Below are 18079 nucleotides of genomic sequence, written 5' to 3'. Positions count from 1 at the left end.
TATACTGCGAGTCTGATGCCAGATACCGCTTACTGGGGAATCAGTCAGTTTGCAGAAGAGGGACAGGTGACACTAATATATTTCACAGATAAACATAGGACATACAGGCATCATGAAATGAATGAAACGTGACCAATCAAAACTGGTCGACAAAGCTCATCGAACATTGTCGAAGTGACTGAAACAACGATTAGATGTGACTAGAATACGTTACAAGACACAAAATGAAAACACATTTTCATAATCGTGTTGGAAACAGGGTAAAAAGTAGTGTGTTAGCACCACATCAATTTGAGACTGCATGACTGGTCGGCATTTGCCCGATACCTACAACGAAAATACATGTTCGCAGCTTCTTAATATATGTTCGAAGCTCAACTGCAGAGCAAACACATGTAAGTTCATAGCAGTGCTCTGTTGCCACAAGATGTTACACTAAATATACAAAGCCTAATGGCTCAACCAACATATGACATAAAATTAGTGATCATTCGTGAAGTGTTTCGAACATGAAACATCCTTCACTAACAGCGACCGCTGCACAAAATGGCAATACGCGTCAAAGTGGACGGACTGCTGGACGGATACGTTAGACGTTAGCCTCTGTCTTCAGGGCATGGTGACACTACCGGGACTTGTGAAGATGTGCACAGAAACTCAAAATCAATTAACATTTGAACTTCGTCTATGTCGACAGTTTGCGAACAGCATTAACACGCGCAGTGGAAGGGTTGCGAGTACTACGCCCAGTGGAAGGGGGGGCGGATGTCGCCCCCCCCCTAAGATCTCAGCTCCCACTGGAGCTAGGAAGACGAAATTTGGAGGGTAGGTGGGGGCCCAGGGGAACTCTGTTGTGTGTGAATTTCATGACCCTAGGTCAATATCTTCAAGGTCAAATGAGGTCAAAAGTGGTCAAATCTGCCATATTAGCGACTTTTTTGCGTTTACACGCCGATAACTCAAAAAGTTACCGGCCGATTTTCTTTTTTCTTTCACTATACGAAAGATCATACATTTGTGAGTATGTATGGTGAATTTCTTGTTAATCCAACAATAAATATGGCAGTTAGAAGCCTGCTAAGCGTAAGATGTCGCCAGCTGAAGCGGGATCGGCGGACGCGGGAAACGCGGCAATCACAATTTTGTGTTTACACACTCATAACTCAAGTTGTTACCGGCCGATTTTCAAAATTCTTTGACCATAAGATTGCCTGTACATTTCTTAGTCTTCTCACAAAATTTGACGCGAATCGAATATAATCAGCGGTAAGGAGCGCGATGTAAAGACGGAACCGTCCCGCCCCGGCACAGTCTACAATTCAGGCGGCGCGTAACGGCTAGCGCCGGCCGCCGCGCCGCCGCGCCGCCGCGGCGGCAGGATGTTTGACTTTACACCGCTATTACTAGAAAAGTTGTGACCCGATTTTTTTATTTCTTGCACGAGAAGATCCGCAGTTCAATTCTGGACAGGTAGCCAAAATTTCACATTAATATCATGTTTGCGGCGCGAGTTATTGGCGAAAAACAGGAGGGGTGGGCGAAATCCGCCCCCCCCCCCTTCCACTGCGCGTGTTAACAAAAGCAATGAACCTAATTCATCCACATTATCATAATGCAGGCAAACACAATAAGCGTTTTACAATGAAAAATAAATATGACTTTCTGGTGAGGTATGATCATCTGAGACAAAACAACATAAATATCACGCATTCTTTCATCGTCCCTCGCGACGGTGCTCCACCCTAGTACCAGACTTCTCCGATAGATGTCGTCCCGATCGCTGTCGCCAAATCTCCCCGCTAGGTGGCAGTCTAGGCGGAGACGGCCACCTCGGCCACGGGCATGTTGATGACGGCCGAGAGGATGGGTCGCGACTGTGTGCCGCGCGTGATGAAGACGCGCACCTGGTCGGAGATGCCCAGATCGGAGACGAACTCCACCAGCGTGTCGTACACGTACGTCACGCCCGGGATCAGAATCGGTGCCTGCGGGTAGACGGCAGAGTACGACACGACGGTCAGCATTTTATTTATTTTTAGGGATATATCATTTCGGTCTGCTAAAAGCATTTCAGCTCCGTTCCGTCGTTTCTATCCTCAGGATTCTGAAATCCTTCTCCTCCACACCGCAACCCCCACTTCGGGCTGGACAGGCACCTTGATCTCATGCGGGCTGCTCCCTTGGAGCGGCACCGTTGCTCCCGAGGGAGCGCACCCCGTAGCCGGGTGCAGTGAGTACCTTGGGGCTGGGTGGCCTCGGCCTGTCCTCTGGACGGGCTCAGCTTCGGTGACTCACTAGGGTGCCTGCCCAGACCAATGTCTCCCGCTAATTCCTATCATCCTTCCGGCTCTGAAATGGTATTGTCAGACCGAAAGAGCCTAACCCAACAAAACAAAAAAGAGCATTTCAAAACTAAGTGGGATGAAAAATAAAGAGAAAGGCGTTAGGCTAGTTCGACCATCAGCTGGTACACCCCAGTAGCTGAGCCTGTTTGGTGGGAAATAGGACATAACAACACGGTCAACAGACCGGCGCCCAGTATCGCAAACGGTCCTTGCGTGGGTGCGTTGTGCTCTTTTAGGAGCTGCCATCACCCGGGTTGTCTGGGTGGGCGACGGTCAGCCTGGGCAGGGGAAGTGTGGTCAAAGATATATAAAGCTTAGTCTTGAGGATGGAACAAGCTCGCCTAGGTGACACACGGACACGGTAAGGTAGGGTTCAAGGCACTACTGGTAGTGTTGACTCCCGCCGATTCCCACTGATTTACAGACAAATCCAGACAGGCCTCTGTGACCCACAAGCCCGCTACACTCGAACTCACGTGCATGAATCGCCGCTGCACCTGGTAGAGCTTTTCGTCGGCGTGCACGCGGATGCCCAAGTCCTGGACGATCTTCAGAGCAGAGGTGTTCTGCAGCTCCACGCGGATCTTGAACATCGGGCCCAGTCCCAGCACCTGCAGACAGGCGAATGGGTCTCGGATCATTGACCAACTACATTCATCGCCTACCTTTATTAGAACTTTGGGAGAAGCTTGAAGTGGATAGATGACACATGGAAAGCCCCCCCCCCCCACACACACACACACACAGATGCCTCAAGGCTCAAGCATTGAATTTTCATTTCTGCTCTCTCCCATTCATTCATGTCAGGATGGCCGAGCGGTCTAAGGCGCTGCGTTCAGGTCGCAGTCTGGTTCTCCAGGCGTGGGTTCGAATCCCACTTCTGACAAACTGTTTGCCAGGCGGCCCTTCACACCTCTCGCAAGCCCATCCACAACCGTTGGGGGTTTTGCTGCCAGACACCTGCACTCCGCAGCAATGATCACGCAAATACACCCATAACCCTTGCACTCAGACGTCAGACCAAGGCAGGCCTGGGCAGGCGGTACCATCCTGTTCCCAACCCGCAACCAATAACATGGCCATCCAGCTGACTCCCCCGTTCGCAGACGAACCTGCGCCGCCAATCGGACGGGCTGCTCCTCAGTGGTGACGGGCGTCAGGCTCATCTGCAGCGACTTGACGTACTGTCGAGCGGCCTCCAGTCGCAGCAGGTACAGGTTGTACTGGAAGATGCGGTGCATCGCTGCGGGGACGGAGACACGGGCGCGAGTGGTGAGAGGGAGGCGGATATTTTGTATCACAGAGATTTTGGGAATTATTCGGACACGTAATCTGGTAACACTACCCATGGAGTTTATGGATCCTATTTTGAGTTAAAATAGTGTCATGCGGCATCGAAATGAAGAACACGTTCGAGACGCACTTAACCCGCGCACCGACGGGGGTCTGCGCCAACTTCGCACCGACGGGGGGGGGCGGATGACCGCCCCCCCCTGAGATCTCGAGAACGAAGCAAGATAGCGACAAGCGGTAAACGGCATCGGATACGCACGGTCAATATCTACAATTTTTACTAAGGTCATTTTCAGGTCAGGTCAAAGATGACGTCACAGGGGTCGAAAAAGTCAAAATGGCGGCGCTAGATATGGAGAGTTTTTCTCGAATAACTTTCGAATGAGTCAAGATAGGACCAAACTAAGGGCATCATCGTGATCTTCTCGTCAATCCGCATCGAATGATATATATGTTGACCTCGAAAGGTCAAGGTCAAAGGTTGACCTCAGGTCACGTGACCTCGAGGTCATCATGTATATCATTCGATGCGTCTTGACGAGCTGAACACAATGAGACCATCCACGCGGCTGTATCTTGTTCCTGTACGGAGTTATTGGCCAAAAACATTTGGTGACCTTTGATGACGTCACATGACCTCACAGCTTCCCAACAGCAAAACAGACCTCAAGGTAGTGAAGGTTGATCGTATATGAAGTCATCTATGGTATATGGGGCCATTCCGACCCGTTTTAGTGGTAAAAACAGGAAGTTGATTTTTCCCCCATTGACTTATAAATATGGGGAGGTCGCGAAATTGACCTGACCTTAGGTCAACGATATCAAAATTCCGAGATATACAAATTGTAGCTACTAATGACCTAATAACATTCTGCCACTTTCAAAGGCCTCCGACATCTACTGTAGCTCTGGCACGGTGACAAAGTTGCAAAAAAGTGACTTGAGGTTGGGTCATTCAAAGTGACCTGGTGACCTGACCTTAAAAGGTAGGAGGTTCAAACTTGCACACCATGTGTAAAATTGATGAGGGAATAGTCGTACCAAATTTCGCTCCCGCTATTCGCGAAAAACCTCAGGGGGGGGGCGGATATCCGCCCCCCCCCCCGTCGGTGCGCGGGTTAAACAATTTAAAACAAATCCAGCTTTACATGAATACTTTCTGTGATTCACGACGGAGGTACCACCCAGGCTGGTCGCCGCTACTCACATTGTGAATTCTCCCGTTCTCTCATCGTTTGGTCGACAAACAGCTTTGTCTTTTTGGGAATGTTGAGTTTAAGTTCCTTGCCAGCTGTCAGGGCACTGGCCGTCTCCATGGGCTCAAACTTGGCCCGGCGTCGGAGGATTTTCACCTGTAGGCCGCCGGCTGGACGAGCACAAAGCAGGGTTAGACACGGGGACGGGTATAAAGGGTAACTAGGCGTACAGAAAAACTGACGAGCTAAGACAGTAGTGACAGAGTTGGGAAAGAAAAGCGTCGAGATTGTGTCTGGCAGCTGGAAAATGTACAGTAACGCCGAAGTACAAGCGGAGATTATTAGCCTGCGGGTAGCACAATGGTTTATTTTGTTGAGTGAGTGAATAAGTGAGCGAGTGAGAGATGAATACAGAGTTCCTGGTCAGTCGAAATACACTAGGCCTAGGCGTTCACACTATCCACTGCAGACTATACAATATTTTCACCTGTAGAAGGCAGAGGTGCCAGTTGAGTGTATAGTATAAATATTCTATTTTTGTAACTAAATGAACGCAGAATCAGCATAACTTGGTAACCATTTCTCAAATCACCAAATGAACACAGCAGCTGACCATTGACCAGTGACATCTCAATCACAGTGCCATTCGCCTGTCGCCAGCCAGTCAGTTACTCTCCCATCACCCTCCTATCGATCTCCCCTCTCCCATCACTCTCCAGTCACCTACCTTGATCCACGATGAGCAGTACATTCTCCTCGCGGCCGAACCGTCCAAATCTCAGCGCGTTGGCGGCGTGTTCCAGCTGAAACGAGTCCACCATCTGGCGGTCCTGGTAGGTGCGTATCTCGCCATTTGACAGCGAGACGAGGAGCAGCTTCTGCGCGTGGCTGGCCAGCTCCATGGTGGTCATACAGAGCAGACTGGCGCCCAGACGCAGGCGCCACAGCAGCTTGCCCTGTGGAAAGTAGACGGTGGCAACAAGGTCAGGTCAAATCTCCGGGAGCTCTCGATATACATATTATTCCAAGCAAATGTTGACGGCATATAACCGACGAAGACATAGGGAGATAATATTCAGAAGGCAAAGCTATCGAGACTATTGTCGATCCCAAGGGCAAACATTGAATGATTTGGCAACTGGTCATAAGTTTATCTGCTTTGGTTGAAAGGGCACATACATAACTTTCTGGTAATCCACCTCTTCTCTTAAAAAAAAAAACTACTGATATTGAATAGGTGGATAAATGAACAAAGGAATCAATGACTGAGCAGAAGCAATCAATAAAAGGTTTGAATGAATGAATAAATGAATGAATGCTCGAATGAATGAATGAATGAATGAATGAATGAATGAATGAATGAATGAATGAATGAATGAATGAATGAATGAATGAATGAATGGTGAATGAATGAATGAATGAATGAATGAATGAATGACTGCCCGATTGAATGAATGAATGAATCAGGCAATGAATGAATTATCATGGGAGAATTCATAATTCACAATTCACATCTCCAATACGACCAATGCCATTAACACAGCCACTCCCGACACATCTCCTCTTCCCTTTCCTCCCCCACACTGTCCCCGCCTTCCGAGTCCCGACTGACGTGGTTGGAGAAGCAGTAGACGTTGTCGTCCATACAGCCGACCAGGAAGGACTTTTCGCGCCGCTCCAGGCCCACCGGCTGAGAGGAGAGCTCAGCAGTCAGTCGGCCCTCCTCCATGCCGCGCTTGGCAGTGTAAATCTTCCCTGGGTACACACAGAGCACGGGAGTGGGTGGCGACTGCCGAGAAGTCCTAGTAACAAGGAGTCAATACGATTACATCTCAGGAACTTCCTTTCGACACAACTGGACAGCGTCTAGCAAAGCTAAGCCATTACTTTCGAAATGTAAAACAGCATCGTTACTACAAAATAGGAATGTTCATGGTCGGGAGATGATGGATTAAATTTTGGGCACCCGGAAGCGACTGTAGAAGTAGCCGGCGTCCAAGCTCGTCTTATAAAACACACACCAGTCGATGAAAGTCGATGAAAATGTAACCGACACTTGTACAGCTTGGCTATGTAGTCGCCTTATGAAAAGCGCCGCAGACCAGTGCTTACCGTTTCTGCACGCGATCAGCATGCGGTACTCCACATCAAACATGCCCGTCACCGTCAGGATACTGGGCACGCTAGGCAGGTGCAGCTGAAATAGGGGCACACATCCATCAGCCATCACACCAGATAGGAGAACCAACCATCACGGTCAGGACAATGGGCACGCTGGGCAGGTGCAGCTGAAATAGGGGCAGACATCCATCAGCCATCACACCAGATAGGCGAACCAACCATCACGGTCAACTCAGGACACTGGGTACGCTCGGCAGGTGCAGCTGAAATAGGGGCACACATCCATCAGCCATCACACCAGATAGGCGAACCAACCATCACGGTCAGGACAATGGGCACGCTGGGCAGGTGCAGCTGAAATAGGGGCACACATCCATCAGTCATCACACCAGATAGGCGAACCAACCATCACGGTCAGAATACTGGGCACGCTGGGCAGGTGCAGCTAAGGAAGGGGCCAACAATCAACATCCATTATCCATCACCGCACAAATGAAAATAAATCGTAACTGCCAAGATAGGCACCGGACACGTTTACTTGACACGATGAGCCAGTAAACGTTTGGTAAGGTCTACTGACGTTTGGAGAGCAAGACATCTTGTCAGAAGTGGGATTCGAACCCACGCCTGGAGAACCAGACTGCGACCTGAACGCAGCGCCTTAGACCGCTCGGCCATCCTGACTATGCCGAGGAGGCCGTCCCCGATTTTTCGGGGCGGGCGGTCCTCAGCAGCACGACTGTCGTCTACTCACGTTCATCAGCAGGGTGAAGGCCTCCGGGTCTAGGACGTACACCTGGCAGCTCTCCGTGCCCAGCACCAGACAGCTGACGGCGTCCTCTTCCGCCATGTTCTTCTTCATGGTCGTGATGCAGGTGATCACCGTCTGCAGCAAGAACAGAAGGCGATTGTGACGACAACCACGACAATAAAGTCGCCGGTGTTCAGCTGAAGGGTAGTGTTTACTTTCTTTTCCCACTGTTAGGCATTTATGTGAAATGTTGCCTTTATTTCGATTGCATACCCCGTCCGTCCTTTCCGTCCTCAGGATGTTCAAATCCTTCTCCTCCAAGCCGCAACCCTCGCTCCGGGCTGGACAGGCAATTTTATATCATGCGGTCTGCTCCCTTAGAGCAACTCCGCTGCTCCCAAGGGAGCACACCCGTAGCCGGGTGCAGTGAGTACTTGGGGGGCTGGTCGGCCTGTTCTTTGGGACGGGCTCAGCCCCGGTGACTCACTAGGGTGCCCGTCCAGACCAATGCCTCCCCCTAATTCCTATCATCCTTCCGGCTCTTAATAATCTTGTCAGACCGAAAGGGCCTTACCTAACAAAACAAACCAAAACAAATTTATTTCGATTGTGAACCCAAACGCGAGACTAGAATGGGAGAAACGACGGTAGTTGACGCTCATTACGGAGCGAGCGGAGCGAGGCAAAGTCCGAAAATTCTGAGCATGAGCGGACGGTCGTGGTCACTGGTCACGCTTTTGCGAGACTTATGTCTCAGCAACCACTTCACCGATTTACTTGCGGTAATTTTCGTAGGGTAGCTTCATTCCTTCTACCAAGTACTGGACTACAGGGTGTTTAAAAAAAAGTGTCACAGTTTTGACGTCTCCCATTTCCTTATTACATGACCCACATCATTCAAATTTTCCAGATTCAGTGACAATTAGGACATTTTATGTTACAGAATTACCGGTTCCTTGACAAAACGGTTTTTACACCAGCACAAAAAATAAAACTCATTTTTTGTGCTTTTGCTTGTTGCACCCAGCAACGTGCTTGTCAATAGTTTTCTGTGGCTATTTCTCCCTGCCGAGGGCGGTCAGGGTGATGTATGGGACACCGATGGAACCTCGCCGAGTTTCCAGTTCCAAGACAGTGAGACGCAGACGACCAGTCTGCGTCTGGAGTACTCAGAAAAACTGCGGTCATCTTCGACCTCGTGAGGATCTACGCGTGGTCGTGCCACGTGAGTTTGGACCAACATTTGTGTTAGTTTCTCGTCTCATGTTTTAACTACCTACAATTTGTCACTGGCGCTATCGCTTCACACTTGACGGCCGTGCGTGCTCGCGGCGCACCGCATCATATTACCAAACGTGCTGCGTGAGCCTTTTCTGACTCTTCTCACAAGTTTCTCGTTCGAATTGCTTTTAGACGTACGACCTGATTGTTCTATTTGTCCGCGGCCACTTCTCGAGTCGCTGCGGGCAGTTTCCACTTGAACGTCACCGAGTACAGTCCTCGGTGGCGGTGCGCGAATCCGCCGGCGCCCCGATGTGCGCCGGTGTAAGTGAAGTGACGGAATCGTGCACCACGCATGATTCCGAGTTACGCGCGAGCTCCCGCTCTTCCGGTGCGCGGCGCGCTCTCCAGGCCACGGCCGGGCCGGCGCGCCGTTTGTGACGTCATGGAACGTGCTGTATGACTGACACATGGTGGAGCGTAAGCAGGAGAGGGGAGGAGGTCGGGTGGTGGTACTGAAAATGTTATTTTGTTGTGTGTATTGTCATATAAAGATGGACCGTTTGTTGCTATGACTCTGAGCACTGGGATTTGGGAATTTGAGAATTCGCTCTTGGCCAGAGCCAGGGCTGGCTAATGAGATGACTGAGGATGTGACGGGGCGAGTTCCAGAAGCGCCACCTTTGTGGCGGGCCGGGTGTACGTGCCACCTGCTGCTGCCGTTTTGAGCTGTACGGCGCGGACTCGGCCGTCAGGCCCTGGAAACACATGCAGCACGCGCGCCACAAAGGTGGCGCCTCGGGGCGTGTCAGATTCTGCTAGTAGCACCATGTCGCCGACTGCTAGGTTCCATCGATCGGCATGCCATTTTCTCCTGTGGGTATGGAGTCTAGGGTGCATCAAACGCCCCACTTTTTCGAAAAATTTCTACGAACCCCCTGTCACCAAAATTAATTTGTTACGTATCCTAAATGTATCAACCATGCCAAATTTCAAGAATTTCTGAAGCCATCTAGGGGGTCCGCATTGACCCTAAAGTTAACGAAATTTCATGAAATTGATCATTAATGGCGCTTAATTACAAATTATTTAAAATTATTCTTAGGTCAAAATATCTTTTAGAATCGCTAAACATTGCAAGTGCTATCCTAAAACTGCCCACCAAATCAATCTGAAATGTATCTGATTTCACCTATAGGAGTCTTGACACTCGCCCGTATTGGTGTTTTGTGTGCGTCTAACGTACAGGAGCTGGACCCTCTTGCTGTTCGGTCTCTGATTAAGCCAGAGCTTCACGGAAAAACTAGCGTGTTTCCCGTAACGAGAAGAAGCAGATGATATCAATTTCTACGGTCCTAGGTCATTGGTTGACCTTCCAGGTCAGGTCAATGACCCAAAAGTCGGGAAAATCGGGACCTGGTAGAACTTCGTGAATTGAGTTTGTTGTAGTTTTTCGGGGTGCTGATTACGATTTTCAGATCAGCTTTGATCAAAGATGATGTCTCCATGCATTTAGGCTTGGTCGGGTCAGGTCAGGTCAGGTCAACCAGTCGGAGTCCTGCCAGCTATCCATAGTAGGTGTAAATCACCACCGACAGCTTCGAAATATTACGAAGGCTTCGAATATATATTACGAAATATTACGATTAATATGTTACGAAGGCAACAAAACTACTTCGTAAGTGTTCAATGCTCAAACGTTTCAATGTAGTCACGCTTACGAGATGAGTAGACATTAGACAATGCTCTTATCATCAGACGCTACTGCAGTGTCAGTGCGTCTGCTTTTTGAAAGGCCTGCGCTCTCTCTCGTCTTTCTGGGCCATGTATCTGGTGCAACAACTATATAGCGCGGTGCAACAACTACATATACCTATAGCGCCAACCATTCAGCGTTGCATCCACTCGTCGACGCACGGGGAAGGGTCTTTCACAAGGAGATGAAACTCCAGAAAGTAGCAACTGGCATGTCTCAGATATTCCATTCCGGTCACCTGAGGTTCCGGAGGTTTCGTTCACGTGATCGTGACCTATTGTTTTGGGTCAATGGGGTAAATATGAAAACCGAGTCAGAATGATCATCGCCAGTCACACCCCGGCAAGACCGCGCCCAAACCTCGGCAACATTCAATAGAGCAAGTGGCGGCAACAAAACGAAGATATCAAGTTCGGACGTCACTACTGAAACCGCAAGGTCGTTGACAACGTCGGATACACCTGTCTGCGAGGGATGAGAGTCCAGACTTGGGATGCTCCACAGGGACTTGGTCCATCATGAGGTCGCCGAACAATTACCGACGGGAAGAGCGGCTTACTCTTGTTGTCGTTGAAGACGTGCTATCAAATTACATGAGAATTATTCACGGATTGCTAAAAAGATACTAACGAGTCACTCTAAACCAATAATAGCGGTGTTAACATTTACCTCAACATGAGTTCGTCTCAAACCGGTTTTGTCAGGGCTGCATGCGTGACAAAGTAACTTCATTTGGTTTTGACGCTGCCATGGTCGACTAGGAATTTCAGGCTTCATATCGGCGAGCTCATCATCGTGTGCGTCTTCTGCGAGCCCAGAGTCGAAGTATCGAAGTCATGTCGTTGAATCGCAAAACCATAAAATAAGCAAGAACCGCTCTAACCCAAGAAAACCCAAGTTAATCATTGGAACTTAACGAAGCGATTTGTTCCAGACTTCCCTCCCAGCAAAAGCCCTACTTCCTAAATATAGGTAATGCGTATCAGTTGACTAAGCTGAAACTATCTATAGTTATTATTTTCGTGCTTAATTTGGGCTTATTGAGGAAAAATCGCGATGATCTCAAATACTCTAAGTGATGTCAAAGGACGTCATATAGGGCACAAGTTGAATACAGACCAGGCATCAGTCCACGAAAACGGGGCACAAAAATAAATTTCAATTCCTCAAACATATTTGGATCATATTTGGCGCTAACTGAGCACTACTCAGTTAGCGCCAAAACAGATACAGAAAAAACAATACAGAAACTGCTCAGTGAGCAGTTTCTGTATCACTACCTATGGGGCATAATGGAGGTGTCACGTGACTGACCTGACCTCAGGCGACCTTTACGGAAAAGAAAATCAGAGGAAAAAAGCTGTAAAAATTTGAAAGCTTGTGATTTCCTAAGTTTCGTCTCCCTGCGAAAGATGCCCCGACTCTGAGAGCGCTGCGAATCTATGCAGCATTTTTAGACCATCGAGAGGTTCGCATATGACGTCATAGGTCACTGACCTGACCTGATATCAAAATGCAGCAAATGCCAAATGTTCAGGCTTAAGTATCAAAGGTCAGCTAAGCCAAATTAAAGTTCCCTAACCGGACGTGTTTCGACCGATCGCGACAAAAACAGCAGTGGTCGCACCAACCCCCTCCATCGGGGAAGGCTAAGTGATGAAGCATGTTCATAGCTGATGCGGACCCCCTAGATGGCGTCCGATATAATTTTAATTTTGCACAGCGTCATTGTGCTACTAGTGGAACAAATTGAATCAACAGACAGATCGATTTGAAGACATCGGGGCGTTTGATGCACCCTAGTATGGAGGTACTCTCTTTTCCATCTTCGCCAGAGATGGTCTGTCATGAGTGCTTGAACGCATGTACCACCATCTTTTTGGAAGTGCAGATCCTGGGTGCTGAATACTCCAGAGGGAAGACAGCGGCTTCCCCTTCCCAAGAGATACAGTAGAATCCGCTTAATAAATGCACTTGGTAATACTGCGTTTTGGGTTAATTAAGAAGTGGTTTTATTAACCGGAGTCAGTTATGCTTCTACGGAGAAATCCGTGAACAACTCATGTGGCCACAATGCGGCTGGATTTATTAGCTGAGGTAGGTTATTAAGCAAATTCTACTGTATAAGGGAAAAATATCAATATGAGCAGCCCGGCCCGGCCTGTAAGCCATTTGAGAGGCTTATAACTCAGCAACCGCTGGGCCGATTGACCTGCGGTCTTCTTTGTTGGGTATCCCCATCCTTTTCTACCCCGTAACCGACTAGTATTGAAGCAAAGGTGACCGCCGTGGCACGTGCAACGTGAATAGCCAAGAGCGTTCTAGTTGTTCTGCTGAAGTGATAATTTTGAGAGGCCTATATCTCGGCAACCGCTGGGGCGACTGACTGGTGGTTATTTCCGTAGAGTAGTTGCATCCCTTCTTCCAAGCATCGGATACCCTCGATACATGTGAATCACCTCTAATGCAGGTGCAAAATGCAAAAAGAAGGGGTTTATAGGTATGCTTACTAAGTTAGTAGCTTTTTGCCCAGCTCACCGCTTTTCAAAAGCAAATAGAATTGTTCGACTGCCAAATGGTTTGTTTTATCTCCAGAGCGTGAGAACGACAGAAGCATTTTAGCGCGTAGATGAACTATTCGGATCATGGCTTGGGTTTTCCTGACGAGAGGAGAGCCAGATAACGGGCTAAAAAGAGGAGCAAGACAGTTTGTCAGAAGTGGGATTCGAACCCACGCCTGGAGAACCAGACTGCGACCTGAACGCAGCGCCTTAGACCGCTCGGCCATCCTGACATTGGAAACGATGAATGATCTCGGTTTAGAGGAGAAAAACTACAATTCATGTGTCGCTTGACCCCTTCTCCCCCCCCCCCATTCACACATAGCTGACGAGCACCTACCCGCTTCTTGACGATGAAGTACTTGTGCGCGTCGATGAAGGTCTGTCGCTCCTCTGGTGTGCGGCACATGAGCAGGTGCTGGGTGCGCGTGGTGAGACAGTGGGCACCCACGTCCTTCCGAAGCAGGTCCAGGGTGTCGTACAGGGTCGCGTGGTCGATCAGGTCGTCACGAGCCTGGGGCAGAACCAACAGAGGTCATCAGATGCGGGCTGAGTGGCAAACAACAAAGGGGGCACAGCGGCCATGATGTGACTGGGAGGGACTAGTCACCGTTGGAGAGACTTGGGAGGGACATGATCACCAGGTGTCTGACGGAAAACGTGGCAATCACCGGGTACTTACCAGGGTCACGCTTTTAACGTACATACATCTGAGCAAATATAGAGGAGTTCAGCCATATGTATCGATTGAGTACTTCTAGAATGAGGCAATGATATACAACATTTGGGCCTGAAGCAAATATATTAGTGGCACCCAGAGATCGAAGTGGAATTTATTTGTGTTATATATCTTGCTGTACTTTGCTGACCCAGACGTCGAACTGTCGAACTGTGCATCACTCTGCTAATAACTTGGTCCAAATGTCGAAATATACAACCTCCCAGGGTTCAAAGATCGAACTAAGCACCCTATGGCTGCCTCTTGGAGTCCAGAGATCGGACTACAAGTCAAACCAATGTTTGGGAGTCGAACTGAACACCCCTAAGCAGACACCTGAGCTCTGTTCGCCCCCCGTTTATTTATCAGCAGGCTGCGAGCATGCTGCTACTTCTTGGCTCCTCATTGGTCAAATTCAAGTGGTCTATTCGTTAGACCAATCAGAGGCCAAGAAACGCCAGCAATAACTTCATTATATGGGAAAAACCGACAGCATGCTGATATAAAAACAGCTACCGAACAGGGCCCTGGGCCCAAAGGTCGAACATTCGCCCTCTGCTATCCCCCGGCCCCAAAAAGTCGAACAATTTGTCACTCTGCGCGTACCTGGGTCCAGAGGTCGAACTCTGACGGGTTGACCTCGAGCGTGGGCAGCGTGAATTTGAAGTAGGGCCGCAGGTTCTTGTAGATGTAGATGTAGGCGCCCGAGGCGACGGCGATGGCCGGTACGCGCGGCTCCGTGGTGTCCATGTGGAAGGTGACGACGCCGGTCGGCAGGTCCAGCAGCGTGTTCTCCGACATCAGCGAGGTGCCGCGAAACACCTGGCAGGTCAGCAGTCACATACTTAGTTATCAGTCAGTCAGTGCTGTGATACACGAGTATATGAAGTCCAGTGATGCGGAGCTATAACAAAAACCAGCAATGCTAATTTGAATTGTAACACGCTGTGTTTGAATTGAATTCGGCTACTCAACACTGCTACGTGATCTTTCAACGTCTTTACTGGTCACCTGCCTTCAGTTTCATCTGGTAGGTGCCAGTGCCCAGGTCTGCCACAATCAGCTTGGAGTCTCCGTCCCCATTTAGGTCGGACAGTGCTATCGATGAGTTGAATGTGTACAGAGACGTCAGTGGATCACTGAGAGCGTCCAGCCACTTTTCAGACTTGTCTATTCTGTGAAAATAAAAGATTACAATAAGTAATGTAATTATCATAATAAAAATGTAATATATAAATAAAAATGTGACTGTATTGTGCATGCACAAACTTTGTTTATGGAGATAAACCACATTACCAGCATCCAATCTGGCTTCATCCAATCTGGCTTCAGTATTCCAAAACACAAGAAAGCCTCTTTGAACACTTCTATGGGGCTTTATAAAACGTAGCTGTGGCAATTAGAATTGAATAGGTAGGTATCATATACAAAAGCATACATTCGGATTGCATGCCCTATATTTGGCATTGAACCCATATGTGTAAATGACAGCACATTGTGATAGAAAGCAGAATAACGAAAAAGTGGCTAGCTACTAAAATCACATAACAGTTGCATTAAAACTTACTGTTTCAAAGATGTTGTGCTTCCCATATATGCATTGCTTTTGGCTGCCATTGTTTTTCTTTACTTTGTCCTGTAAAGAAAAGATAAGTAGTATGCCCCTCCTCCACCCCTCACTGCAAGCTGCAAAGTATGGCCATCTCCATCAGACCTTGTCATTGTGGAGGGGAGGTGCTCTCCATGTGCAATGTCATGGTGCATATTGACTATAATGTGGTACTTTGCTTGGAGCAGTACAAACCCTCAGTGGTACTAGAACTGTGCTGAATCACTGTACCACTGCACATTGTCTGAAAGAAGTGTATGCATGGGGGACAGCAGGTGGTAGGCTAGGGATTTAGGGAAGAAAAGACCTTTTATTCAAGTTTTGTCTCAACACAAAGTCAGCATTCAATGCCCACAACAGGCCCCAAAGGCCTCTTCCAGTTATACCTTCAATGCCCTGTTTGCTGCAGCCTAGTGTGGATTTCCAGCCTGGCTGATGCACATAGCACATAGTTGGTCACTGGTGTGGCATTGTCATCCCAAGTGGTGTGGTACCTCATGGTCCTCATTGACCCTGTTCTTGTGCTTTGCAATTTGCCCGCCCCATACCCACCTTGGAATCATCCAACACTAAATAGACCCATTATCAAATTCACCATTGGCAGATATACATGAGCACCATCACTTCTTATTCAATAATAAGTCAATAATAAGTCAATTTGTATTGTCCTAAACTAAATTTTAAATTATTTTATCTGAAGGCTGCAGAGATTTGAAATCAATTGCAAATAAAACTGCTCATTTCAATTCAAACTGAGCCTAAGACTGTACAGTACAGCAATATCGATCAGACCTCTTCTGTGTGGGGGCACCAAGGCTATATAAACTGATAGCTCAGCTAACAACTTGGGCGCAATCTGGTTCGTGGTGCTGCGCGGATTATGAAGAACTTTGAACTAATTATCATCATTCTTCAGTACCTTTACGTCTGCCAGTCTAATACCCAATCTTCGGCATTAGTAGAGCTGACATCACACAAAAGTTTTCCATCCGAGGATGAGGAGAGGCGCTGTAGGTTTGTAGGCTGTAGGCCTGTAGGCCGGTACTGGTAGGTTTGTAGGTTTGTAGGTTTGAGATTGTGAATACGGCCAATAGTGAATATGGCCGAAGAGACTGGAACTGTTGTTCATGTCGTGTTGCACCGAAACCTGGGCCCAATCTTACGAATGCCGTAAATAGGATTTGGCAGCACTGGCCGGAGTTAACGGCTCTCATATCAAAGATATCCCTTTTATTTACATGCAGCTAATTTTGTCCAAAGATTTTGATAGCACGAATGATTATGAATGTTGCCTGAACGAATGAATAAGTGAATGTGGAATAGGTAGTTCTGAAAGTTACCAAATGCCGTGAATGGGACGCCGGTGAAAACAGGGCGCCGGAGGGCATACTTGTCACGTGACATTTGGAACTTCTCCCCCTCTGTGGGCCTTCTGCATGCCAAACGTCACGTGTAAATTTCAGGAACCTTGATCAAATCGCCCCAGGCACCCTGCCTGTTTTCACCGTCATCCTGTGAATGCGCATTCACGGCATTTGGTAACATTCAGAACTATTCCACATTCACTTATGCATTCGTTCACGCAACATTCATAATCAATCACACTATCAAAATCATTTGACAAGATTAATTCAAAATCAAACTGGAATGCAAAATAAGCGTGCATACCAACACCTTGGTCAGAACGCCGGTGAAAACAGGGCGCCGGAGGGCATATTAGTCACGTGACATTTGGAACTTCTCCCGCTCCATGGGCCTTATATATGCCAAACATCACGTGTAAATTTATCGAACCTTGATCAAATCGCCCCAGGCGCCCTGTTTTCACCGTCGTCCCTTGGTCATTGATACTAACCGATGTCCAATACCACCAAGGCCACCAAGGCCCTAAAACATACATACAACAGTGTATATAAATAAATATATGAACATAGTAAATATAGTAAATATAGTAAATATATAAATATAGTATAACCATACAAATACCACATGTCATGATGTGCTGTGTGTAAATAACAACAGCGCCTGTGTGTAAACAATTTTGCGCAGTAGTTTGCCCTAAGGCGTTGTATTTGTAGTAGTGCCATATGAAGTGATTCCTTTATCATCAGGTAAAGGTGGTAGGGCAATCTTGATATAATTTCAATGACGCGTTTACACGCGTTTTACACTCGAGTAGTAAAGGAATCTTGCGTTTACATAGCGTTTGTTGCAACTAAGCTTATATCTCCGACTCCGTCCGGCGTCTACGATGTTGCAAAAGATGCCAATGGTGCTTAACCCGCGCCGGGCCGGGGGGGGGGGGGTTGGGGGTTTGAACGCCCCCCCCATGCGGTTTTTGGCAGATATCTCAAAAACGACGGCACGGAGCGCCGCCGTTTTTAGCACACCTGTTTGTGCATCTTTTCCGCACATGTTGTGAAAATTTGAGACCCAGGTCGCCTTAGGTCAGGTCACCAGGTCACGCCAAGTGACTTCACCTCAGAAAAAAATTAAGAATGCTCGTCA

The 18079-nt window shown here is 48.1% G+C and overlaps 1 protein-coding gene and 3 non-coding genes across 4 annotated transcripts; 1 reads left to right on the top strand and 3 right to left on the bottom strand.

Moving 5' to 3' along the window:
* Window positions 1-1608: 1608 nt before the first annotated feature.
* Window positions 1609-17469, bottom strand: LOC122363454 (Bardet-Biedl syndrome 1 protein homolog). The gene is made up of 14 exons (XM_043332741.1): window positions 17427-17469; window positions 15530-15598; window positions 14978-15137; window positions 14569-14784; window positions 13585-13758; window positions 7710-7841; window positions 7368-7400; window positions 6947-6998; window positions 6447-6589; window positions 5562-5790; window positions 4846-5004; window positions 3458-3588; window positions 2822-2956; window positions 1609-1985 (listed from the first exon to the last, which is right to left on the bottom strand). Exons 2-14 carry the CDS (start codon window positions 15577-15579, stop codon window positions 1812-1814), a joined length of 1788 nt encoding a protein of 595 aa, XP_043188676.1. The 5' UTR covers window positions 15580-15598; window positions 17427-17469; the 3' UTR covers window positions 1609-1811.
* Window positions 3148-3231, top strand: Trnal-cag. The gene has a single exon. It is a non-coding gene; the product is annotated as a tRNA-Leu (tRNA).
* Window positions 7556-7639, bottom strand: Trnal-cag. Its single transcript has one exon. It is a non-coding gene; the product is annotated as a tRNA-Leu (tRNA).
* Window positions 13394-13477, bottom strand: Trnal-cag. Its single transcript has one exon. It is a non-coding gene; the product is annotated as a tRNA-Leu (tRNA).
* Window positions 17470-18079: the final 610 nt, after the last annotated feature.

Source organism: Amphibalanus amphitrite, unplaced genomic scaffold (genome assembly GCF_019059575.1).
Source record: "Amphibalanus amphitrite isolate SeventyFive unplaced genomic scaffold, NRLGWU_Aamphi_draft 000621F_arrow, whole genome shotgun sequence".
Taxonomy (NCBI): Eukaryota; Metazoa; Arthropoda; class Thecostraca; order Balanomorpha; family Balanidae; genus Amphibalanus; species Amphibalanus amphitrite.
This window is presented reverse-complemented; position numbering and strand designations above follow the sequence as displayed.